We start from the raw sequence: 24,479 nt of genomic DNA, 5'->3' as shown, positions 1-24,479 counted from the left end.
ATGTAACGCACACATTCCTCTTCAAAAATATAAAAAAATCAAATTGATATCTAATGTTTAATTTCTAAGCTCATGAAACATTTAATAAATGTTTCAAAATTTGTATGAATGTTGAACATTTCATATTCTCATAAATATCTTTTCTGTGACAAAATTTGTTAACAAACAGCTGTTTGACATTTACTATAGTTTTACATGAATTTTATGTTAGCTTATAAAATTATTAAAATTATTTAATGTTAATTTAGCTTATAAATCTTTTATTTTGTTGTTTGGTCCTTATTGTAACTATTATTTATTTATTCATTTATCTGATATTTTTATTAGTTATAAATTAAATTGGTTTTGTTTTAATTGGGATAATTTATTTTGTTGTTTTATTTTATCATAAGTAACAATCTTGTGGTAATTATTGCGACGAACGTGACCATGGGAACCTATATTGATTTAAATATCACCAGAAACTAGATTTTTTGCTGAAAATAACGGTGCAAAAATTTTTTCTCGCTCACAAATATTAACGGAGTTACGGCTGTTTTAAGTTTTATTTACCTTTGTAAGTCTACTGACTAGTCTATTTTAATTGACGATATTTTCTCACCAGAAACCTTGTATAACTATTAAATTTATGTAAATTGTAAGTGATTTTAAGTAAATATTAGACTCACACTAACAATCAATAGGTTAATTAACGCAAACTTATTAATTTCAGCATAAAGAACGTTCGGGAAACAAGATAGCTAAGCTGTACGCAGCTAAGTGAAATGGTTAGTGGCGGGCGGCGGCGGCATGATGGATTTGACAAAATCCAGTTCCAAGTTCCAGTAATCCAATCCACTCCACAAAATAGGCCAACATTGTTACTTTAACCAATTAGCTGTTATGCCCTTTTGAATCCTTATACCTAGAATAAGGATTTTTACGTAGGCATACTTCTAAAGCCTAACAACTACTATTAAACATACACTAACAAACAATGGTAGACTTCTCATTAATTCTTAAATCTGAAGGTTTTTCCATGTCTAGTTCATGTTGGTGACACTTGAGCGCTAGTGTCATAACACTTGGTTAAATATTATCAGAGAGTACTACAGTAAAGTATTATTAAATATATTAGTAATGAACTGTGCTTTACATTTGGTAATATATCTAGGAGTACGCTCCGAAGTCGCGTATGAGAATGAACGAAGATAATTCCATATAGGCTACCATATAATCTGTCTTTAGTCTTTGGTGCCCCTTATACCCTGCCTCTGCGGCTCGCCGCAAGTTTGTGCGGCGGCAGTGGCAGTGAGATGACCAGCGTTGCCGACACAACTTGCTCATTTTACCAGCAAAATTCGGTGGTAACCCCCGGAATTACCTGGAATAAAGTCTTGATTACCCGCAAAATCCCCTGAATTCAAATTTTAAAGATTTTGTCAAACTTTTTGGTAAAAACCTCGTTGTAACCACGTTGTTACGGTGCATTGAGAGAATTACTTATATTATACCATTCTTTCTTATATTCAGCAAACCGTTCATCATTCATTTGAAGTTTTTTTACGACTACCTTTTTTAACTGAAGTCAAATGAAATGTAATGAAATATCTATTTATGTACCTATTTGTGCAAATATTTTTATCTTTCTGAAATTAAGGTACCGGAACTCCGTTCCACTGCATTCCCCCCAAATCGAGCACTGAATAACAGTAAAACTCTATCCCCTATATCAACAATACAAATAAAAAAAACAAAACATAACATTTACAAGAGTTTAAACTTTATGCGTTAACCATGTTACCAGAAAAATAGAAGCCTGTATATAGAAACAAAGTACTGTAGGCCTACCTATGGAAATTGAATTTAAGGTAAAAATAACAAGATATATATTTAAATTTGTTTTATTTGCAAGCATTTTTGATATTGTTATTTCATTGTGTTTCAACAACTAAGTTATTTCAACTGTGCAAATACATTCTGGAGGTAGCATAAATTAATGAGTCGGTTCATTATAACCTAAACTTTACCTTCCTAATCGAACCAAACTTCAAAACACTTAATACAGTCACGAATTCGCATAAAACCCAACCTACCTTCCCCATATGCCTAACTAAGAGCTGATTATTTAGTTTCAAAACAAATTGATTTAATTCCGCATTGAGTTGAGTATAAACAGCTGTTTGCTTTCCTCACACAGTCCTCGGCCCACGTTCGGACCCGCCCAGACAACGTTATATTACCATCCGAACCGCGAAATGAACCTTAGATTCGTAATTTTAGCCTTCGTTTTACATCCACTTAGGGATCTTTCCGACAAAAACTGATTACATTTTTGGAATCAGCGTGAAAAATACTGTAAGTAAATATCTAAAAATTTCATCATATCTCAATGTAGATATAATAAATAATTGCCAAATATTTTATCGGATGAGTAAACACATTTAATCTTAACAATGCATATCGACATTTATATCCAATTGAATTTTTCGATTACGAAAATTCTTTTTTTCCAATGTAAGTCGCTAAACATCATATTGATTTAAGTTATGGTTGGTACGGTTTTTGTTCATATTTAAGAAATTAAACTACTGTCTGGGACTAACTTACAATTGACCAAAAATAAATTATAAATTTGGCCTATTAAAAAGAAAGGGTAGGCTACACTTCCATATCTGTTGGCACAAACAACAATATTGATTATTCGATTGTTTAATTCGATATATCGTTTGGTTGGTTAGGTTAGGTTACCTTACCTAACTAACCAAACAATATATCGAATAATCGATATATCGATCGATATTACTCATTCGGTTGTTTGTTTCAACAGATATGGAAGTGTACCCAAAACGAACAAAACAAATAGGCCTAGGCCTACCTAATAACAAAACAACCAAGGATAAAACAATAAAATGCTTGCTTCTTTAATGTTTGGTTACCTCGGTAGGTGTACCTATGGCTCTGGGGAGTGGGATTTTTTAAACGTTATTTTTTATTTGTACCTTATGGTAAATTTATGATAGGTAAACTTAAATTCAATAGGCCTACGATATTAAGTTAAGTTGAAATCATACCGATAAGTAGTTATTCATCTGATAAAATAAGTAAGTTATCGTTGGTTCTCTGCGGAACTGTAACTTACCCAGTAGGTAAGATAGGTAGCCTACATTTTTATAAACTCATGAGAAAGATCAAAGTTAACTTACCGTAGCCTAATTTATGTATTTAAAAACTTATCTCTATAACAAATCATTCACAAAAGACTCATGTTCATTTTTAGAAATGTTACCTTTGTTATTAGGCCTATTATAAACTAAAAAGTGAGCTACACAGTGTAAAGAGTCTCCTTAAAAAATTATCTTAGGCATAAATTGTTCAATATTGAAATAGGCCTTGGCCTACATGATAAATAATGGCATGATAAATAGGTACGGTAAGTGGTATCACCTAAAAGTAAATCGATTAGATAAGTTATCGCATAGGCTATATTAAACAAATATTTCATCTGATAAGTTATCGTAGGCTAGGTTCTCTGCGAAACTGTTCCCCTGAAGATGGGTAACTTAATCTAAGTAGGCCTACTATAAGGACTCAGATCTAGTAGCTAAAAGAAAGTTATAGGCTACATTACCTTTTTAGGTCTATTTTGGTAAGTTAGAGTTATATTAAGGCCTTTTCTTAGTTGAAACTTGCTAGCGTAGGCCTACATTCTTCGACGGTGAAAAACACATTAAACACAGATTGTTGTATGAACAAACAAATAAACATAGTACTGTGACATTGGACACAGATTTTAACAAAACATTTGACAGGCCAGACCATACCTAGGCTAGGCAACACGGCCATCTAGGCAATTTATGTTAACAGACACACTTTACACAAAAAAAACTTTACATGACACAGCACTTCCTCGCTTCACCGCCTTCCTTCAAAAGCTTAGACCAAATTCAGGAAAGCTCCTTCCTATTGCCTATTCTTGTGTCCATTGGCTGAGTTTCATCCGCTCTTCATCCGAACTGAGTACTTGTTCTAGGTTAAACACTCCTTTTATCTATGGTTAAACTTAACTTAATGCATGAGGTTTGAGTTGAATCTAAAATGCAGTTTAACTGCATTACTTGCCTACGTAATTTAAATGGTTAGGATTTTATTCACAAATGTTTAAGACCTACTTAGGTTGCCGTCTTATCATCAATAGCAGAATGCACTAAACCTTGAGGAATATGTTCTATCTATGACTTAGCATTTCTGATTCTGTCTAAAGTGAGTGAACTGCAGACGACCGATGAAAAAAGGATATATTAAATGAAAAAAACCTTATTTGAAAAAAAAGTCTTAGTACTTATGTTATATCGTTATTCAGTAATATGAATGTACAGTAACTAAATATTTCGGGGCAAAATTTGAATGACTGAATAGATAAAGCCACCGTTGCGACGCCTTACTGATTTTTAATTTAGAAAAATATAACTAAAACCACTGATTATTGGATAATGAAATCTTAACTAATATTAATTAGTCAAAGCTAACACTTAACTTTTAGCAAGTTAGGAAACAATAGTAGACTTTCACCCACGGCATCATTTACCGTCACGTCGTACTTATTATATAGCACAGCCTACTGAAGAAATGTAGCCTGTAGAATAAACATGTAAATATTTATTTTTCAATCAATTGCGATATATTTTAGTAGATAATTTGTTAACTCCACCATTATTTTCGTAAATACATTATTATCCTAGAAATTGTAGAGTTATAATGAAAATACTGTATGACTGTTACTCTATGGATGAAAGAGTAGTCGTTCTCTTTGTCTCAAGAAAACGACAAAATTGTAGGTCGTAAAATGTAAACAAATAATAAAAAGAAGAAGGTAGCTCATAATGTTAATCTTATGGGACAAAATTAAAAATGTTTTTTGAAGATTTTATAATAATTACGGAACAAATATTTTTGAACAACGAATGGTCGCAAGATAAAGTGGTATAGAATATTTGTGCAACACATCAAGTTTATAACTTTAGTCATTCTCGAGATTTCGATCAACAGAAAGATGCATTTCACCCCAGTATGAGAATTCACTTCGTTCATTCAACCAGGGGATGAGTGATTGTGTTATTGACTTAAATTAACACGTTGATTAGTCTATGAATACTTATTATTATTAAAATTAAACTATTCTAAACTAACCTAACCAAACCAAACTTGCTGTAGCGTAAAATATAAGTATGATGACAGAAAAGGCATGTGTGGAAGGCAAGTCAGATTTTATGCGGATTCGTGACTGCATTAAGTCGTTTGAAGGTAGGTTAGATTAGGTAAGTTAAAGTGTAAGTACTTATACTGAGTTGATAATTTATATTACGCACAGGCAGTTGTTGTGCAATTAAAATAGTGTGTTAAGCACAATGAAATCGTTATTTTGTTGTGTTTAACACACTATTTTAATGGCACAACAACTGTCTGTGTGTAATATAAATTATCAACTCGGTTCACTATAACCTACACTTTACCTTCCTAATCTAACCTAACTTCAAAACACTTAATACAGTCACGAATCCGCATAAGCCCGACTTGCCTTCCACACATGCCTAAATAAAATCATTCTGAAATAAGTTATTCAGTGCCGTGTTGTTTCTTAGATGTTTGTAGCACATGTACTTTAAATGACTTGATTGGCCTATTTGTATTCTCTTCAATTTCGTATTTTCATTTTCATTTCACGTTCAGCATGGCCTGTTTTTCTAGTGGGGCCTTGGTATAGAACAAAAAGATAAAAATATTAAGGCTTTATAATACTTTGATAAAGATTTTATGTTTGAAACATATTTAATAGTGGAACATTTAAACGTTGTTGAGTGCACAGTTGTTCTGCGATTGAGGATTTATATATTTGGACTTATCCAAAAGTAAAATAGTTTTCTGTGGTGCATTCTGTGGAAACAAAATGTGGCACTATTTCAAATCATGACTAATACAGAATGTTGTGATTATTTAAACCTACAAAACAGTTGGTGAAATTAACATCTGCTTTTAAATTATATTTATTTGTAAACATTGTAGTTCCAAAATTCTGATATTGGACCCCTTAAAACCCTCTGAGGTGGAGCCCTTCTGCTGGATTTGCTCCAAACTTCACACAAACCGTCCTTGAGTAATGTAGAATAATGCCTGAAAGTTTCATTACAATCTGACGAGCAGTTTCGGAGTCCATAGAGTATATACATACATACATACGCTTACATACATACTTCCTCTTTTATAGATATAGATTACATGGCTTAAGTTTTTTTTTTATTTTGTTTATTATTGCCTGTTTTTTTATGGCACTTCTTTAGTAGCCCTACACTTCTCTGCTTTTCAAAGACATGCCAACACAGACAGGCTTTAAGTATTAGTTGTATATCTAAATTTAGTAAAATATGTACAACACATTTTGTTTCAGGCGGACTACGATGAAGATCCCAACATAAATGGCATCCCTATTGAGTAAGTAAAAGTGTTATCACCATGTTAACTTTGCCTATATCATGTGATAGAGACCTTGGAAGAATTGTTCAATATTCCTGCCGTAGTTTGGACTTTCAATCCGTAGTTGTACTAGCCTTTATGCAAAAACGAGACAATTGAATTGTCCAACTCTGGAACTAGCTTATCCGTTTTGAGAGGCAGAATCGACTAACCATCCCACTCTGGAATTGCCTGACCTCAGAAACAGCTAACTCGATTATGTCCCTTTGCTGAAGTCACTAATTCGGGAACTAGTGAACCTGGCCTCACTTATTACACAAAGTGTTGTCAACGTTATGACAATATATCATGGACTGCAAAGTGTCTCAAATATATCCAGTGATAATGTAGACAATGGCTTTTGCTTGTTAACTAAAATTTTTGACATTTTATACTCTATTATTATATTGGTACTTGGCGACTAATCATTAGTATACTCTGAGAGCAATCTTTGGTCAATTTCACCCAAATATATTTTTCCAGTCTATTTGTAATTTGACCGTTATTGATAGTAATAGTAATACTGTTGTTGACTTTGTTTATGTAAGCAGCAGTTATGATTTGTATGTATTGTATTCAGTTTGTTGTTATTTTTTGTAACCAACACACCCATTTATCTAAAAATAAAAATATATCTAATCTATATAAATAAAATTAGAGTTTTGTCTGTACATTGCTCAGAATCATAAATGTTTAGGTTATTTTTATGTTTTATACATTAAAGAAGCCGAAACAAGTCTCATCTAAATTTCTGTCCGTCTGTCTGTCTGTCTGTAACACTCAAGATGGCATTTTACGCAATCTCCAGGAAAACAAGAGTACCTATCAAGATCCAAGTCATTTTAATGTATTCACTGGATAGGTGAGAGTGTCTTTAGCCATTCAAATATGGCCTCACTACTTTGTAAATTAAATTATGGACGCAACCATTTCCGATTACGTTTCGAAAGCAAATCCCAAACAAGTGAGATTAAAAACGTTTTTCTTACATAACGAATTTAATTAATCGCAAGTGGAATAATATAGTGTAACCGTAAATGAAATTAAATAACTAATCATCATCCAAGTCAGGAACCAGAGATTCTTTGTGTATAAAATTGTTCTTGAGTTTTGATAACCAGAAAGAAGAACTTGAATCAGTGTTGTATAGGGCTGAGAAACTTAAATTTATTAATGATCGTCGCCAATAGCTTACGAACACGGTTTCCACTCATTGACGGCGCTTCAATGGCGATTGTGTAAAGTGTAAAGTAAAAAATCACAACTGCAGTGGATGATTGTATTGTAACAGAGGTTTACGGTTTACGGATGGTGCTAAACTCGCTTTTCCAATGTGTCACTTTCTGTTCCTACTCACCGTGTGATGCAATCGCTGAACCATACACAGCCAATAGGCCTATAATGCTATAGCCCATCTCTTGGGTAATTACGCCTACCCAATTAATCATAACAACCTTTTCGATGACTGTTCTTGATACCGGTACTTTTCCCTAGAACACACGGCCTCCCTACTTCAGAAATAAAATTACAAACGTCCAAAAACCCAGCATTGTGTGATTTTTGTCACCTTTCCTTCTAATGTAGATATACTAATCATTGTTTAGAGAATACGTAATCTATTAAATAACAAAAAGTTGTTTGTATAAGGTTGTTTTTTTCTTTCAAACTGATACCAATAAGTTTACATTAAAAGTTCTTTACGAATAAAGCAATTAATGGGAAATAACTTTTATGGCCGTTATCTTTTTACGAGTAAATCCAAAACCAAGAGATCAATAACCTTGGGACTTGATTAAAACACATTTAATTGGTTGTATGTACTTCTGAACTGTAAACGTTGGTTTTTGGTACTGGTTCTTTGTCTTAGAACTATTGGCAGCAGCAATAATTATTTTTATGTACCAACACATCACTGTAATTTACAAATTAGTTATCGTTGATGTTGCACCTTATTTATACAGTCGTATTACAGCCGTATTCAATTTAATTGATGTCTTAACTGTATAAGTTTTGCTTTTTCTGTCTGGATTCCAAAATGTTAGTTTATGCTAGCCTAAGAAAATGATAACTCATTTTAGTAAAACATTGTTCAGCAAACCATCATGAATTGTTTACGATTAACGTTGTTTATGTAGCCTATCAATAGTTCGTGGCCTATTTTGGTAATTTGGCCTATTGGTTTTACCAATCTAAATCGTATATAGTACTTCAACTGCTGTTCTTAATATAAGAAGGTTTCAACTGACTACTATAAGGGGGGTGCGTAGAACGGGCACAAAGCTATTAACACAATAAATTTGATTTATAAGCACAATAATATGAAATTAAATATTACTTTATTATCACAAAACATTTCACAAATCCAGTGTAGCTGGTGAAACAGATGAGATCTTTAACGCTGCAAAATAAAATAAAAATACCCCGCTGCAGCAAACCTGAAGACTTAGTAAATTTCCATTTACCTGTCTGGATTTCTACTAAAATATTCCCTAAAAATTGTCAGATTTATTTCCTATTTAAATAACATTATTTTTAGTGAGTACTGAGGTTTACTGCTATGGGGAAGATATTGTGGTGTTTTTTTTTATTGAAATGTTGATAGGTTAGTGGGTCAGTCCATGTCAAATCAACACACCTATTTTACCTCACCATCTTAAATTTAAATGAAATTTGCTATATAGGTTACCTTTATGAAGACTAAAAAAATACCAAATTTCAGCTCAATATCTCAAACGGATTCCAAAATACGGCCATTTGCAGTTTAAAAAAAACGGTCAAAATTGTGCTGAGGTAAAACGTCTAAATTGTCATAACTCTTCTCCTGTTTAAGTTAGAAACATGGGAAAGGTGTCATTTTTTAGTTCTTTTTATGCCCTTTCTAATGATATACAACACATAATAGGTTATGAAAACAACATTTTTTCAAATTCAAAAATACATTTTTTCAAATAAAATAGGCATATTTAAAAAAAAAAACACATTCAGTACTCTATTATTTCCTAAAAAATATATAAAGTTGTTCATGTTACCACTAATGTGTACATCAAGTTTGGTTATGGGATTGCAATGGGTTCATGGTGAAAATAATTCAAAACCAATGGTGGTTTGTTTAATTTTATGTATTTTTGTTGGTAGGTACCTATATACAATCATGTTATATCTAATATTGAAATGAAATTCAACCTTGACTGTTGCATACATATGAAACACATTGTAATTTCATTATGTTAATGACGAAGACTAATAAAAAATATACATTTAAATTACGAATTTTGTTAAGGCCAGTTTTATTTATTTGGAATTTTTTTCAAGAAATGAATGATAGTCTATTGTATTACAAATATTTTGGTTGTTTGTTACATGAAATAAATAAAATGCCATCAACAATATTCATGTTCATAAAGTGCTCATCAATGTAGGTTAAAAAGAAACTTACATACGACAAGTCTATATGTGTTGGAGGTACCGTGATAACATTTCATTGGTTCTTAAAATCTCTTCTTCGGTTAGGGCGTAATTCTGCCTATTGGAGTAGTTGGATTCACAGTACATAATACATCAGTGAATGGTAGCCATAGTACATCTGGTCGTCTGGGGTATCTAAATGATGTTGGTTGGAAGAATGTAACTTTTACTTCGTCTTCGTCTTCCTTTTTGTCCATTGTATAAGCAAGCCACTAGTTGGAGTCGTATACAATACCTATGTAACCATTACAGTCTGCGCTTAGTCTGCAGGTTTGCTGTGGCAGGGGTATTTACAGTATTTATCTTGTGATAGAAAATTATTTTGTACATTTAATTTTGTTCTTATGCACTTCCACATTTATAGTGAAAATGAATTAAAACAAAATTAAATGTACGGTACACAAATCATCTTGTACTATACTTCATAAGAAGAAGTGAAACATGAAGAAGTATCACATTCCATTTATGTATAATTATTAACAATTGTAATGTCTACTAAGTGCATTAATATTTACCATTTATTCTACTCACTAAAAGGAACAAAAAATGTCAAACATAAATTTTCCAACCCCACCCTAAGTTGTAATGATTCGGCATTATGTGTATTTTTAAAAGTATCTGTAATTGCTTCACTAACGAGCATAGAAATCTAACCAATACCTGTACAGCATTATTGAGCGGAGCGAGGGAAGCGAGCGAAGCTCTTATACGTCGACTCTTATGCATTTCGTAATACGCAAACTCCTCCTAGACGGCTGAATCAATCGTTTTCAAATTTTGCATGGTGATAAAGACCATATTGGTGAGTGACAACATCTATATGGCGTTAAAAAAGTCTCTCAGGAATCCGCCCCACTGGGTCTCAAAGTTTCTATGTAATTCTTATGGAAGCAGTATTTGACACATGAACAAAGACATTATAATCAGCTGTTGACTTTTGAATGCAGTAGATAAAGAAATAACTAAGAGCATTATATATCCACAGATATTAGAATGGGGTAGCGGATTTTTATCCCCCTGGAATTTTACCCCCTGGGCAAACGTGACGTCACAAACCAGGGGGTAAAATTCCGGCCGCAAACTTTTGAGTTTCGCGACATCAGCTCGATGGATTAAACGCGGAATTAAACATATATTTTCACGGTTGTGAATTTAATCAGAAAACATCAAATTATAAAAACCTAGAGTGTACGGCCCGGATTTTTACCCCCGGAATTTTACCCCCCGGATTTTTACCCCCGAAATTTTACCCCCTGGCCAGATAAATAAATTAGTGAGAATGATTAATTATCTATATTCTGTTTTAATTTAATTGTAAACATTTTATTATTAAGTAGCCTATCTTAATTTATTTGTAACAACAACTAATCGAACAGGTTTTTGATTTTAATTTTGAGATTCCAGTATCAGGATTTGACCTTTGAAGCCAACTGTTGATTAATATGACGTATAAACAAACATCAGAATGTTAATTAATTCGAAGATTTCTTTAACGATTTATTATACAAACGTGGTAAAACAATGTTTTTGTTTGTATTGTAACAATAACAAAATATGCCTTATTGTTTCTTTAAGAAGAATTGTTCACCCAATTATGATTAAATGAGCTACTCAGTTTATTTTACATACTTATTAACCAACAGTTGGCCCCAAACGCAAATCCCGAACATCAAAATTAAACAGCGAATTCTGTTGACTTAGTTAAGATTAAAAAATAAATAAATAAATAAAGGTAGGCGACTAAATAATGAAATGTTTACAATTAATTAAAAACGGAAATAAGAAAATCAATCATTCAATTTCTAAAATTGGCCAGGGGGTAAAATTCCGGGGGGTAAAAATCCGGGGGTAAAATTCCAGGGGTTAAAATCCGGGGGTAAAATTCCGGGAGTAAAAATCCGGGGGTAAAAATCCGCCCCCTACATCTTCAGTTATCTAAACGCTAGTCATATGGACAGGGTGTACAATTCTGGTTTCTATCGCTAATCTAATTAATCACGCTCTGGCTATTTTCATTAGACTTCCAAATCCGCGGGGGTAAAATTCCGGCCACGAACAAACTTTTGGTCACTCAGGTTACTACGTCATAGTGACGTCAGCTTTGCCCAGGGGGTAAAATTCCAGGGGGATAAAATTCCGGCGACCCATTAGAACAGAAACGGTATGGATCATAAATATAATCAAATGACGACACTAGCTTGAGGTCTGTCACTTAGAAAGTGGTGAAGGAAGTAGTAAAGGTGAGCAGTCTGGAGTGTGGAAACTGTTTATGACGATTAGATTAAGGTATCTGCAATCCTAAAATGCTATTGGAAGGGAAGGAAACAGGTCCGTGATGTAGGAAGTGGTGAAGGAAGTAGTAAAGGCAAGTTGTTCGGAGTGTGGGATCTGTTTATGACCAATAGATTAAGGTATTTGCAATCCACTAATGCTAAGAGAAGGGAGGGAAACAGGTCCGTGAGGTAGGAAGTGATGAAGGAAGTAGTAAAGACGAGCAGTCTGGAGTGTGGGAACTTTTTATGACTATTAGATTAAGGTATCTGCAATCCTATGATACTATGGGAAGAGAGGGAAACAAGTCGGTGATGTAGGAAGTGGTGAATGAAGTAGTAAAGGCAAGCAGTCCGGACTGTGGAAACTATTTATGACGATTAGATTAAGATATCTACAATCCTTAAATGATATGGGAAGGGAGGAAAATAGGTCCGTGACGTAGGAAGTGGTGAAGGAAGTAGTCAAGACATAAAATGAGGTTACTAACCTGTCGTCAATCAATCCTCTATTGTCTTGGATGACTAGTTTCGGGGTTAAAACCCCATTTTCAAATCTCTTCAGTCTTCAAAAGTCAAACATGTTTTCTTGCATAAGCCGTCGTCAAAATTACTTCACACATACACATAAACACACACGAAAACATTTATATTTACAAATCATGTACATGCGCGTGAGGCCGGCCAAGGACAAAACCAGACTGCGGGGTTTGATAAGAGTGTAGGTTAGCCGAAACTAGTCATCCAAGACAATAGAGGATTGATTGACGACAGGTTAGTAACCTCATTTTATGTCAATAGATCAATCCTGGAGGCAAATTATGTATAAATAAAGTAGTCAAGTCTAGCTGTCCAGAGTGTGGGAACTGTTTATGACGATTAGATTAAGGTATCTGCAATCCTAAAATGCTATTGGAAGGAAAGGAAACAGGTCCGCGACGTAGGAAGTGGTGAAGGAAATAGTAAACGCAAGCTGTTCGGGGTATGGGATCTGTTTGTGACCATTAGATTAAGGTATTTGTAATCCTATGATGCTATGGGAAGGGAGGGAAACAAGTCCGTGACGCAGGAAGTGGTGAAGGAAGTAGTCAAGGCAAGCCGTCCGGAGTGTGGAAACTGTTTATGACGATTAGATTAAGGTATCTACAATCGTAAAATGCTATGAGAAGGGAGAAAAACAGGTCCGCGATGTAAGAAGTGGTGAAGGAAGTAGTCAAGGCGAGCTGTCCGGAGTGTGGGATCTGTTTGTGACCAATAGATTAAGGTATTTGAAATCCAATAATGCTAAGGGAAGGGAGGGAAACCGGTCCGTGACGTAGGAAGTGGTGAATGAAGTAGTAAAGGCGAGTTGTTCGGAGTGTGGGATCTGTTTATGATGATTTTATTAAGGGATCTGCAATCCTAAAATGCTATGGGAAGGGAGGAAAACAGGTCCGAGACGTAGGATGTGGTGAAGGAAGTAGTCAAGGTGAGCTGTCCGGAGTGTGGGAACTGTTTATGACGATTAGATTAAGGTATCTACAATCTTAAAATTCTATGTTAAGATCATTGTGGTGTGAGTAGCCTCCGGATTGCGAATAATAACTATGATAGTGGTTTAAATACCTTATTCTTGCAATCCAATTGTTGTCTTCACAACTAGTTTCAACCTGCTAGGAGGTCATCATCAGGTGAGTACAAGGATGATATTACTTCATATGAAGGTCGTCAGTAACAGTTTTTTCACATTCACACAAACACACGACGAATAAACACATAGTGCGCACACATATACGGCCGATAAAAACATTTAACTCGACAAGCGGACCCGTGTTGATAATGCGGAAGTTGCGTCTAGACTGTAGGGTAAACAGCTGGTCAAGCATCACGCGCATTTTCTTATCGCTCGTCGGTTCCATTCCCATTGTCTCTGCCCTCCCCTTCCCTCTCCAGTATTTCTATTGCAGTGTTGTATATGACGTTTGAATTAAAATAAAGTTGGTCGTTTAAAACATTATCCATGTCTGATTTGACGGCTCTATATATCTCGAATTCTTCCAGGGTGTTAATTTTAAACTTGTCCTGTGACGTATGTAAAATTTCCATGTTTTCATTAATGCTGCTGTAATTATGCTGATGAGTAATTAAATGTTCGGCAAAGGTTGAAGTTTGTTTTGAGGTGGTCTTCTTTGGTACGTGCTCCTTAAAGCGTTTGGAGAAAGAGCGGGAAGTTTGGCCTATGTAATACTTATTACAATCTGAACAGTTGATTTTGTAAACACCACTTTTTTCATATTTAAGTTTAGTTGTATTTGGTCTTTCTTTCAGAAGTGGTCCAAGATTGTTTTTTGTTCTAAAGGATACAGTTATGTTATTTTTCCCCATTAATGATTTGAATTTATTACTAAGACACGAATTATAGTCAGCTGATAAGAACTTTTTATTTTGGTTCACTCTTTCTGTTTTGTTTTGGTGTTTCAAAATTAATTTATCTATTAACGTGGTCGTGTATCCATTGGAGACGGCAATGTGTTTTATGATGTTTATCTCTTCGTTGTAATCGTCCGTGCTCATTGGAATTGATAACAATCTATTTACAAAACAATGATATGCGGCTAATTTCTGTGAAAATGGATGTTGTGAGTCTGAATGTATTGTTTGGTCGGAGCAGGTGGGTTTTCGGTAGATTTTAAACTGTAAGCTGTCATTATGTTTTGATATGGTAAGGTCCAGAAAATTAATGGAATTATTTTTCTCCTCTTCTAATGTGAACTTAATATTATTGTGAATATGGCATAAATAAGCATTTAGAAGGGATAGCTGTCTGTTGTTACCATTGAACAGGACAATGGTATCGTCTACATATCGATAGTAGAAAATTATTTTGTTCTTATATCGGTTGGAGTCAGTAAACAAGTGCTGGTTCTCGATGTGGTTTAAGAATACTTCAGAAAGAATGCTGGAGAGGGGGGAGCCCATGGCTAGGCCGTCATTTTAAGAGAGGGAAACAGGTCCGCGACGTAGGAAGAGGTGAAGGAAGTAGTAATTTGAGCAGTGTGGAGTGTGGGAACTGAAAACCATTTGTAGCAGTTAGATTAATGTATCTGCAATGCTGAAATGCTATGAGAAGGGATGAAAGCATGCCCACGGCATAGGAAATGGTGAAAGAAGTGGTAAAGGCTAGCAGTGTGGAGTGTGGGGAATGTTTGTGGCAATTAGATTATTAACGTATCTAAAATACTAAAATGCTATGGAAAGTGATGAAAACAGGTCCGTGAAAACATAGGAAGTGGCTTAGGAAGTAGTAAAGTATGAGCATAGTGTGAGAACCGTCTGTGGCAGTTAGATTAATGTATCTTCAATCCTAAAATGATATGAGAAGGGGAAGAAACAGGCCCTACGACGTAGAAAGTGGTGAGGGAAGTAGTAAAGGCTGGCAGTGCAGAGTGGGGGAACTGTTTGGGCAGTTAGATAAATTTATCTGCAATACTTAAATGCTATGAGAAGGGAAGGAAACAGGTCTATGACGTAGGAAATGGTGAAGGAAGTAGTAAGGCTAGCAGTACAGAGTGTGGGAACCGTCTTTGGCAATTACATTAATGTATCTGCAATCCTAAAATGCTATGGGAAACAGGTCCACGACGTAGGGGGGGGGGGTGAAGGAAGTAGTAATGGTGAGCAGTGTTGAGTGTGGGAATGGATGTATCTGCAGAGTTTTAATTTATTATTAATGTTATGGGAAGAGATTGTAGACTGTAAAATGATTACGAAGCACGAATCAGTACATATTTTCGATACATGCAATCGTTTACAATTGAAATTTACAACTGAGTTGACACCAGCTGTTTTTTACTCCATAAAGGCTAAAAACAATTTTTACTCCCTAGAGAAAAAAAGTCCACTTTAGACCCGCAACGCATGCATTGAAAACGACTGTTTTTACTGCAGTATGACAAAAACAATATAATATGAACCCAGGGCCGTATTTAGAATCTATGAGGCCCCCGGCGGCTCTCACCAGAGAGGCCCCACTCTATATTCTGACTCTTCAAAGGTTGGAGCTTAAGGGTTTAGAAATACACATGGTATTGCTTCAAGTCGATCAATTGACCTTTTGTTTCCAACAATCTGATTGAAAGAGTCCTAGGAGACTAGCTAATAAAAGGGTCCATTGATTTCTTGCAATAACGCTGACATGTCATCTCAGTCCCTTCCGATCACGTCGGAATCATGAACGTCTCGACATGTGGCCGCGGGGAAATGGTGAAAATCTTGCGTGAGCGCTGAGACGTTATCTCTGTCTCCTCTGATCGCGGCGGATTCATGAACGACTCATGTGGTCTCAGAGAAATGGTGAACATCTTGCGCGGCTGTGTAGACATCATCATCGTCTCCCACGGTCACGAAAGCGTGATCGTCGTCTTGCGCAATAGTGGCAAAATCATGAACATCTCTCGCGAACGAGTCAGAATCATGAACGAGTCGATTTAAAGAGTCGTTCTCAGAGCTTAGTCACCCTCTGTTTGCCTCCCCCTCGGCTCAAAACCCGATTTGTCCCTAAGTTTCCGTGTCCCTAAGTTTCCTCGTCCCCATCTTTCCGGACACCTAGACATCATCAACGTCCCCTGTGGTCACAAAAACGTGATCATCGTCTTTCACGATAGGGGAAAAATAATGAACGTCTCCCGCGGCCGTGTAAACGTCATTAACGTCTCCCGCGGTTCCAAAAACGTGATCGTCGTCTTGCGTGATAGCAGCAAAATCAAGTTCATTTCCCGCACCATTGTCTCCCGCGGTCACAAAAACGTGATCATCGTCTTTCGCGGTAGCGGCAAAATCATGAACATCTCCCGCGGTTTCGAAAACGTGATCGTCGTCTTGCGTGATAGCGGCAAAATCAAGTTCATTTCCCGTGGCCGTGTAAACGCCTTCATCGTCTCCCGCGGTCGGGATACAATCTTGGACTTCTTCCGCGATGACGGGCGAATAGAGACAACTCCTACGCTAACGGGGAAATAGCGAGGATCTTTTGCGGTCTCTCAAATTTCATCAACAGCTCCCGCTATCGCAGCGAAAAAGATGATTAGTGAAATAAATTCATCAAGAAAATAATATTTGAGGCCCCAAGTGAGGCCCCCTTCTAGGCCGAGGCCCCCGGCAACCGCCGTGTCCGCCGTTAGGGAAATACGGCCCTGTATGAACCCTTGATGACTCCGCTCAATTTTGTGGATGCCTCTGCGAACGCCATCTAGTAATTTACACCAATGAAAAGAGTGTTAAATTTCCTACAAAATCATTGCAACACCCTTAACATACAATCATATTTCCACCGTTGTATGTCTCACATAACATAAATAAAGAAGATTGTAAATTACTTCTTTACAACTTCAAAGTGGTGTTACAACTATTAACTCTAATGCGATAGTTTGTCAAATTACATAAGAATAAGAATAAGAATGCTTTATTGCCGTAACACTGGTTTACATGCATGGCACAGTCAAGGAAATGTCTTAGAACTAAGGTTTTAACTAAGGTTTAATTTAACATAATTTATAAAGTCTATTTCTCTATATGGGCACAGGTTTAACAGGTAGTTTTTAAGTACTATTTTAAATTTAGAACAATTATAACATCTAATTGAAGGAACGAAGTGAATTCTCATACTGGTACAAAAAGCATCTCATGTAAATCCAAAAAGTCAAGAACGACTACGTATATGAAGTTGATGTTTTGCACAAAGTTTCTTTATCATATTATCTTGGTTAAGTTCGTTATTGGAGATTATTTGTTCAGTAATTATAATAAAATCCTAAATAAACCATTTGAATTTTTCCCCAAAAGAATAACATTAGGAGCTACCTTCTTCTTTTTTTTTGAGCAACAACTTTGTTGTGAATTCTAGGGACTGAAGTGAATTCTATTATTTCTTTCATCCATGGAGTAAACAGTGTAGGTATATTATATTAGTCATTAGTATGGTATATTAGTTTATTAGTTATGGTTTTATGCATAATAAATCTTTAAATTATAATTATAAAAAAAAAATTCATCTGAGGAAATAAATATGGGATTTAAAAACATCCACTGCAATGTATTACAATCGATAAAAATATTTTAAATTGTTACATGTTTTAACTTTTTACATGTGTTTATGGTTGTTTGTTTAGTAGGCTTGAATTGTGATTAAGACCGTAACCCTTGGGCCGAACTTCATCACTTGGGTGGCATGATGGATTTCCAAAAATAAGTGGTTTTGGTTTTAACATTGTCTTGAGCTTTTTATATTATTAATTTTCAATCAATCAATCAATTTTTTTTTTTTTGATTTTTTTTATCAATTTTTTATTATTATAGCATACTATTAAATGCCTATGCCAATCAGATTTTTTGTAAAGAGACATTTTTTCAAACATAGTGTCCCTTTTTTTTCTTATCGTCGTAACGTCGTCGTCGTCGGTTCGGTTGTGTTGTTGTGTTTTGTTTGTTGTGTTTTCTGTTGTCAGTTGTCACTTGTCAGTCGGTGTTGCCTCCTGTTGGTTCTTGGCTAGGTGTTGATGTTGGGTGCTGTAATATAAAATAGTGAAAGGTTTCTGGTACAGTTTCTTAACTGGGCTACGCTAATATTGATTGAAACTACCTATCGATTCGATTAGTAAACCTTCATGCGATTTTTTCATCCATGTCAATGGCAAACACTAGATCTAGGATCTACTCTATTAGTCCAGTCAAATTAAACATAAAAAAGGGTCTTGCTTGCAAAAGGTCATGTAGTTCTAATTTTTTAGTATGTTGTTAGGACCTATACTACAAATAAGAAACCAAGTTTGCAGCTTCAAAAGACCTGTGCTACCAGCGTAGTAGCCAAAAATACGTAAAAATCAGACACTTTTTTCACTTTTTGCTAAATATCTTCTAACAGAATGCCCTCTAACAGAAAATAATGCCCTATCCTGTCAAAACAGTATAAAATTTGCTAAAGTTTGAGACTATAACGACTCCAATACGTCCATTATCAATGAATCTACAACACTTTAAAAACGATAGAAATCTTCAAAAACATTAAAAAGTTTAGTCATGGTCTATTATTTTGTGTCATATTGTTAAAAGTACTCATCCAAAAAAAATCTATATGGAATTAAATGAAAGATAATTTAATTAGCTTTCATTTGAACCCCAGCAAGCACTTATAGACCCAATAGTTCATTCAAAAACAGCAGATAACATAGAACATGAAAAACGGATGTTAGAACCAGTGTGAAAATTATTTATCAATATCACAGTTTATTTTCCTGTTGCATGTAACCCAATCAGCTGTTAGTTGGTGACATTAATATAAACCAGCTGATCAGCTGGCCCCAGTGGACACATCTAGACCCAATGGTTCTTTCAAAAACGGCAGATAACATAGAATGTAAGAAGGGGATTTAGCAGAAATGAAAGTAAACTATTTAACGGATCTGGAGGTAGTGATAATTTATTAAATAAAAAGAATAATTATATTACATGAGACTGACAAAAACCCAAGTATATTAGAAAGTATTTAAAATTTTCGGACTTTCACCGGCCTTGGTTCGGGAAAATGTTCAAATGCTTCGTTGCCGATGTTGGCCGGGTCATCCGATGTACACTCAATTCTAAGATCCTTATCCTCATCATCTGAAGCATCGAGTTCCAGTCTGGGAGTATTTGAGCAGGATTTTCCACCACAAGCTTGGCAAAGGACGGAACATTTCAGCCCTGCTTTACGGCAGCTGCATCTTCCGCTGCAACCCTTTTTGCACTTGCATGATATTTTGCGCAGGAGTATTTCGGGAGCAGGATCCATGGTAGACGTAATGGGGGTAAGTCCTTGATATTCGAGCTTCCATCCCCAATCAGTAGGATTTTTGTCAACACCCAACCATTTTTGAATTTGGTGGTAGCACTTGAGAGCGTGGTATCCTGCAGCATCCTCTGACGGTGGTAGACGGGCAAGGTTGATGTTGTTTAAAAAAACCCATCAGGTGGAGGATATTCACTTGTGTCATATACTTGAGACCGAATATCTTCTAATATTAATTCGGCCACTGCCTTCACCACTCTTAACTGCTCTTGCTGAACATTACTATGTCTTGCCTCATACCAATGATCATACAAAATTTTGTGTCCACTATCTTTAAAACAAACTACTGCACCCCTGTTGGATCCGGCCTCTGATATCACGATGTCATCACCGAAACGTTTCTTGAGACGAGATTTCACTGTTCTTACATCAGGGATGTAATTACCTATTATCAGTTTCAAAAGGCCATCTAAAGAGAACTGGCAGTCTTCGCTGTTTTCGAATATGTGTTTATAGATACATTCCACCACTTCTTCTACATTATTGGCCGGTCGATACCCTCTCTTCTGCCCACTTGTTCCTGGCAAGGAGAATAGATTTTTATAGCACATACTATGATATCTCGCTTTAGCAGCTACTAAGTCATCCTCATTAACAGAGAGGCGTAGTTCAATTTCCTTACCCCACTCATCCCCTCGGCGTTGCGCTGCATCAAGCACTGTTTTCCTTGCACCCAATTGCTCAACTCTATGGACCAGATTTCTTCGTGAAAGTGGTAGTTTCTGTTGAAGCTTGATAAAGTCTTCAGTGATGTCTTCACCGCACAATAAATAAATTCTGTGTAAGGTCGAACGGATACAACTTGATGCTCTAGTAGATACTGTTGTTTGTGGAATAGAATCCCCTCCTCTACGTCCTGCAGCTTCCACATTGCTCACAACAGTATATCTTTTTCTACATGCATCATGAATGGTGACTTCATGAAGCGGACGAAGAAAAGTTAAATTTTCCGTGCGTGAGGCCACGTTTTGCACTCGCGTCTATAAGTGCTCGAATACCACGTTGTTTAACAATTATAACAGGATCTTTATCTAGAGCCCTAAGGCACACAAAACAAACGCTTGTAGGAATAGACATATCACATCAAATCATTTTTTTAAACCAAGCTCTGCTTCTAGCAAGATAAAAGTAACACCATCACTAAAACTAAATAAACTTTAACAATTGAAATAATAAATAGTAACAGCTGATCAGCTGGTTTATATTAATGTCACCAACTAACAGCTGATTGGGTTACATGCAACAGAAGAATAAACTGTGATATTGATAAATAATTTTATACTAGTTCTAACATCCGTTTTTCATGTTATATGTTATCTGCTGTTTTTGAATGAACCATTGGGTCTATAAGTGCTTGCTGTGGTACAAATGAAAGCTAATTAAATTATCTTTCATTTAATTTCATATAGATTTTTTTTCTATGAGTGCTTTTAACAATATGACACAAAATAATAGACCATGACTAAACTTTTTAATTTTTTTGAAGATTTCTATCGTTTTTAAAGTGTTGTAGATTCATTGACAATGGACGTATTGGAGTCGTTATAGTCTCAAACTTTAGAAAATTTTATACTGTTTTGACAGGATAAGGCATTATTTTCTGTTAGAGACATACTTGAGAAGATATTCAGCAAAAAGTGAAAAAAGTGTCTGATTTTTATGGTTTTTTGGCTACTATGCTGGTAGCACAGGTCTTTCGAGGCTGCAAACTTGGTTTCTTATATGTGGTATAGGTCCTAACAACATACTAAAAAACTAGAACTACATGACCTTTTGCACGCACGGGTGTTTAACTTGACTGGACTATATATGAACTCAGGGATTAGGGAGGCATGGCAATTGATTGGTTGGACTAAGCAAGGAAGTAACTTAAATTACTGTGTCTGGTTAGGCCTAGGCCTAAGTGTTTTAAAATGTAATCGTCATTGTTGAGATATGATATTTCAAGTGTTATTTTGAAACTAGGCGTATAACTTAACGTTATCCGGTAGGCCTATAAGCTAAGTAAACTTAGATAGGCCTACACTAACAAATTAGGCCTAAGTTATCAAGTGTAACTGACAGAGTGTTCCTTATCAAAGTTAGGGAAGCCTGCAATCAAAGGTAATAGCCTACCTTGGCCTTTTCTACAGTCTTAAAGGACCTAGGCCTAAGTTAATAGATAAATTTCTTCTAAACTTTTAACTAAGTTAGCCTATCTGTGAACTTAAGCCTGATTTTCCTAGGCACGGAGTGCGGAAAAGCGATTAACAACGCATTCCGATGCACTTCTAGGTAAACAGTTAAGTTAATATTGACTTAAACTTAACTTAAATGACTGTAAGAGGCCTAACTTACCTAAGGCAAGAGGAGTCTATATATAAGGTTACATTACCTTGATCGCCAAGTGATCCATGTAATAAATTCCAAAAATAGGATTACTCGCGTTTCGACGTTAAAGGGTCATTGTCAAATCGTAAGTTACAAAAACTTTCTAAACCATATGGTCAAGTCACAGCCTTTCCGACACACACAAAAAATACATTAAGTTACCAGTACAAAAATACATTTAAAATTAGGCCTACTAACTAATTTGTGGTAATACGACAGATCTGCTCGCATGCCAAGACTCGACTGCTCGACTCGAGCATTCGAGTCTCGTCATGCGAGCAGATCTGTCGTATTACCACAAATTAGTTAGTAGGCCTACTTTTAAATGTATTTTTGTTGCTTGGCAGTCGAGTCTCGGCATGCGAGCAGATCTGTCGCGTTAGCCTACTTACCACAAGTTAGTTAGTAGGCCTACTTCTAAATGTATTTATGTACCGGTAATGTGTTTTTTGTGTGTGTCGGAAAGACTGTGACGTGACCATATTATGGTTTAGAAAGTTTTTGTACGATTTGACAATGACGCTTTGACGTCGAAACGCGCGTAATCCTTTTTTTGGACTTACATGGATAACTTGGCGATCAAGGTAATGTGTGTTTTGCACCCCATTTCTGTGCCTAACTTAGGAAACTCTGGCTTCAGTAGGCCTACTGGGTGAGTTAGGTTTATCAGTTTGCAGTCAAGTTTCCATAATTACTGTACTAAAGCCTAAGTTAGGCTTAAAGCATTCATTTCATAGCTCATCAGAATCTATAAAAATTGATTCATGTGACTATTGTTCTAACTTAAAAGCCAGTTAACCTCAGAATTTCTCATTTAGTAGGCCTAGGCATGGGTGCAGTTCCGGTAAAACCTGCAATATTTTATCAAATTAATAATATATCGATTATGGTTCGGTTCGATGAATTTTAATAACTTAACTTAAACTTACTTACTTAGGTCTAACCTAAAAATAATAACAAACAAAAATGATCCAATTTTGATGAAATTTGGTGAAAGTTAAACGTGTCAACCTAAATTTATTCTAATGACTTCGCAAAGCAGCATGATCGGACTATGGGAACTATGGGGTTTATGGGGGGTTTAACTTATAAGGTAAAAATAAGTTTTTCCTTTTTTAACCTTACAAACACAAAATTTTAAAATGTCTTTCCAAAACTATTTTGTAGAGCTTAAAAAAACAAATAATTTCTGAATGAAGCGTTATTATTTGCCAAATGGTTACCGTGAACGGAGAAAATTCCAAAAAATTGTAAATTTAAAATTCCTATATTATTCTTAAGGGGAATAATTCAACTGTTGTTTGTAGTTTCATGTTTTTGAACATACTTTGATCAAAGCCAAAAGTACATTAGTTTCTTAAACTACTAACATTTTACAATAAAAAACACTTTTATACCCTCCCTGTTGCAGCAAACCTAAGTACCGTACTCGTTAAACTAATCAAATTTAAATAGGTACATAGCCTAAATATGATATTTTTAAGGAGACATTTAAGTGTACATACACAATCAGGCAAATGGAAATCTGCAGGTTTGCTGCGGGGGAGGTATTATTTTAAATTTGAGCGACTAAAAACGGAAGAAATTATAAATTTTCTAACTGTATGCGGTAATTGACTTAAGTTATATTTATTAATAAGGTTTAAGTTGAATTATGATAGTTATTGTTTGTTTTCTTTTTAACTTTCATAAAATAAATTTTGATTTTGGTTGAGTTCAAAATCAGTAATAACTCAATTCCACGTTTAAACAACAAATATATATTTTAGAAACAATAGCTTATATCAAACCGAACCAAAAACGATATAGCCTTTCCGTATTGTTATTTAAATCGATATTATATTGCAGGTTCTCTGCGGAACTGTACCCCTAGGCATACGTCAAGGTTTTGAATTGGCTTGAAGTATCACCACGAATAAATGATTTACCGTACATATTAAGCTTGATTCTAATACATTACACCGAGTTAGGCCTAGACTTATACTAATGGTTGACAGAGTGAGAAAATAAGCCATGAGTCGTAG

The 24,479-nt window shown here is 35.3% G+C and overlaps 1 protein-coding gene across 1 annotated transcript in view; it reads left to right on the top strand.

Annotated features, from left to right (window-relative positions):
• Positions 1 to 24,479, top strand: part of LOC128984820 (ribosomal protein S6 kinase beta-2-like) — a 138,179-nt gene that overhangs the window by 11,799 nt on the left and 101,901 nt on the right. The window contains exon 2 of the mRNA XM_054404188.1: positions 6,425 to 6,468. Coding sequence (XP_054260163.1) covers positions 6,425 to 6,468 — 44 coding nt within the window. The remainder of the gene's footprint in view (positions 1 to 6,424; positions 6,469 to 24,479) is intronic.

This window comes from Macrosteles quadrilineatus, unplaced genomic scaffold, assembly GCF_028750875.1.
Source record: "Macrosteles quadrilineatus isolate MER2022 unplaced genomic scaffold, UCM_ALF_1.0 Scaffold_2__2_contigs__length_208266976, whole genome shotgun sequence".
NCBI lineage: Eukaryota > Metazoa > Arthropoda > Insecta > Hemiptera > Cicadellidae > Macrosteles > Macrosteles quadrilineatus.
Note: the sequence above shows the minus strand (reverse complement) of the source record. Positions and strands in the feature narration are given on the sequence as shown.